This window comes from Anoplophora glabripennis, unplaced genomic scaffold, assembly GCF_000390285.2.
Source record: "Anoplophora glabripennis isolate ALB-LARVAE unplaced genomic scaffold, Agla_2.0 scaffold4655, whole genome shotgun sequence".
NCBI lineage: Eukaryota > Metazoa > Arthropoda > Insecta > Coleoptera > Cerambycidae > Anoplophora > Anoplophora glabripennis.
Window position 1 is genome coordinate 1 of NW_019420740.1, and position 2906 is coordinate 2906.

Here is a 2906-nt window from a genome sequence, read left to right on the forward strand (position 1 = left end):
ATAATATTTAAACAAACTTACTAGTATTACCTGGTGCAACATGCAAAAATTTTGATCGTGAATATTAATATAGTAAATAAATAAACATAATAAATTAATCATTTTTTAAAGTAACTGTTTATCTGCATGTCAAAGATCCAATAATTAATAATAAAAGGTAGTTGAAAATATGATAATTGAATTTTTTAAGTAGCGAGACATCGATAAGTACTCGGGATGACACACCTATTAGTTCAAAAACAGTCCTTATACCCTTAGAGTTTTGCTGTAATTAAGGGCTATAAATCCGAAAATAATGGGCGGATCATCAGGTTTTTTTTTAAAGTACTTGTCTTTCCGAGTACTTTCAAACCATATTTTAAAATAAAATAAAAATGAAAAAAATATTAAATTATTGCAATTGTTTAGAAGCGTGAAAATTGCGAAAGTGTTTAAACAATCACCACGGCTCTAGTTGGCTTTTAGTCGAGTGGTCTAGGTGGGTGGGGGATGTTTTTGCTGCCCGAGGGTGTTAATGATAGCTACTTTGTCGGATATACAAGGTGGCTCGCCGTTTCTCCAAGAGTAGATAGAAAAAAGTTGGTGTTAGTATAAATTAAAAAAAAAACAATCAGGAATAATTTGCTTGTAACAGTGGTATTAGGTTGGGTGGTTATTAAAACAATTTTTGGGAAAAAAACAATCTGTCAAAGTTCCTGAAATCAAAACTGTTTGCTGCAAATTAATCATATTTGGGCTGGTAATTTAACTAAATTTACATCGTAGTAAGTCGATGTGCAAAAAATCATATTTTTTTTTCCAACAATGGATCCCTCAAAATAATTTATGAAATCGGAGTGGTTGGAAAACGCACGAAAGACACGCTATGACGTCATACCATTCGTTTGCGACTAGCCCTTATAGGTACTTGACATACGTGCTTATTCTTGGCATATATCGGCTATATTTTTTAATCCAGCAGATCATAAAGTACCGGTAATAAAAATGTCGCATTAATAGAAATTAGCATACAAATGACAGCAATAAGACAAGTGGAAGACGTCAATTATTTGATTTTCGTCCAAATCCTACTTAAGAAACTTTACCGCTAAATTAATAATACCTGTAGGTACTTAATTGTAATTTAATGCAACAGTATTGGAAATTTCAAAGCCAAATATCTCGAAAACGGTGCGAGACAGCTACTTTCATAAAGTGTACCTTTTTTGTGTAAAAGAACTGGGAAAATAAGAATTTGATACCAAAGATGAGATACCTTAAAGTACAAAAAAGTTATGTCGTTTTTAACACATTCAATTTACTGCAGCTAGAGCCCTCTATGAACTTTAACCAAAATGTGAACAGATTTCAATTCCTCTACTCAAAGAACTGCAATCCCCAAAATTGTATGAGGATATTTGCATTTGTTAAGGAATAAATAAAAAAAAACTGAAATAATATTTTACATTTAACACCCTGTATCTCAACTTTTGGACTAAGGTAAGTTCGGCTAAATCGCAATATTTTTACTTGGGGAAGCTACCCATGAATTTTGGCCCATTACCTCGGGACCACCCTGTATATGTATAGTGATTTTCTAGAAGTAGTCCAGGCGGTATCTGTTTCGGGTTGGGTAAAACGCATATGATCGGAGATTTTTGCTTTAACTGCTTCTAAACAACATTAGAAATCATAATTTTTCTATGCAAATAAAAAAAATGTGGGCTTAATTGTTATTGCAAAAAAGTATAAAAAAATAGCAAAAAAATTCATTTTTTTCTTGGATTTCTCGTCGACAACTTAGCAACTATTCATTTTAGACAAAAATGGAAGAGGAAAAAAAGTTTTGTAATTAAATTTTGATCAAGATAGAGTTAGTTGCAATTCGAAAAAATAATTATTGTTATTGCAAAAANTATAAAACAGATACCGGCTGGACTAAAGTGCTTGTTGAATCAGTTATGATGATGATCCAATTGGCAACGCATGACCTGCTTCGATTTTTTTTTAAGAGTTAAAGGTTTTAATTTATGAAAGAAAAAGAACGCGTTCGGTTAGAAGGAATAAAATGTAGACTCAGACGCAAACCTATTTGGGTCGGTCTGTAACTCTGACAAAATATTTTTATAATAAAACAACTTTTATTTAAAAAAATGTAAACAAAATCAACAAGTAATACAAACTAAGGCAACAACAACGAAAAAGAAATAACAACAATAACAACAAGTAATGACTATCGGTAACAAAAATCAGTCTTTGGCAGGTCAGTGTTTGCCGTGGTGGTACACCACTTTGTAAACGGGAACTTTCACAGGCACGGGCTTGGGGATCTTAACAGGGACGTGTTTCTCGATGGGTACAGGCACGGGTTTCTCGACGTGGTAGTGCACCACCTTCTCCACCTTGAAAGGCACCGGCTTCTCGACGGGGACGGTGATGGTCTTGATCACGGGAACCGCCACAGGTTGAGGTACTTTGACGTGGACGGGGTAGGGCTTAGCCACCGGCACCGCCACGGGCTTGGGGACTGGCACGGGCACCGTGTGAGGTATCTTAACCACTTCGTGTTGATATACTGGCACCGGCACGTGTTTCGTGACTTCCACCGAGTGGGACACCTCGTGGCCCCCGCCGTGGCCTTCCTCGAACCCCGCTCGGGCCACGGAGAAGGCGCCCAACAACGCCACGCAAACGAAACCGTTAAACATTATGTAAAATTAATCGTTACGGGTACAGTTGGAACTGATGGACGATTTTTAGGAACGCGCCGTTTTTATACTCTTGGAGGATCTTTCACTACTTTCACGGAGTCCCCAGGAGATTGTACGGTGCCATTGGAATGGAATCTAGTCAATTGTTAGGAATTAATGTGTTTCGGAAGAAAGTAATTAGCCGCTGGTCTTTGGTTTACAATTTACTAACAGATG

General features: G+C 36.4%; 1 protein-coding gene across 1 annotated transcript; it reads right to left on the reverse strand.

Moving 5' to 3' along the window:
* Positions 1–2243: 2243 nt before the first annotated feature.
* LOC111692902 (zinc finger protein 512B-like) lies at positions 2244–2687 on the reverse strand. The gene has a single exon (XM_023457031.1). It carries the CDS (start codon positions 2685–2687, stop codon positions 2244–2246), a length of 444 nt encoding a protein of 147 aa, XP_023312799.1.
* Between the last annotated feature and the right edge of the window lie 219 nt (positions 2688–2906).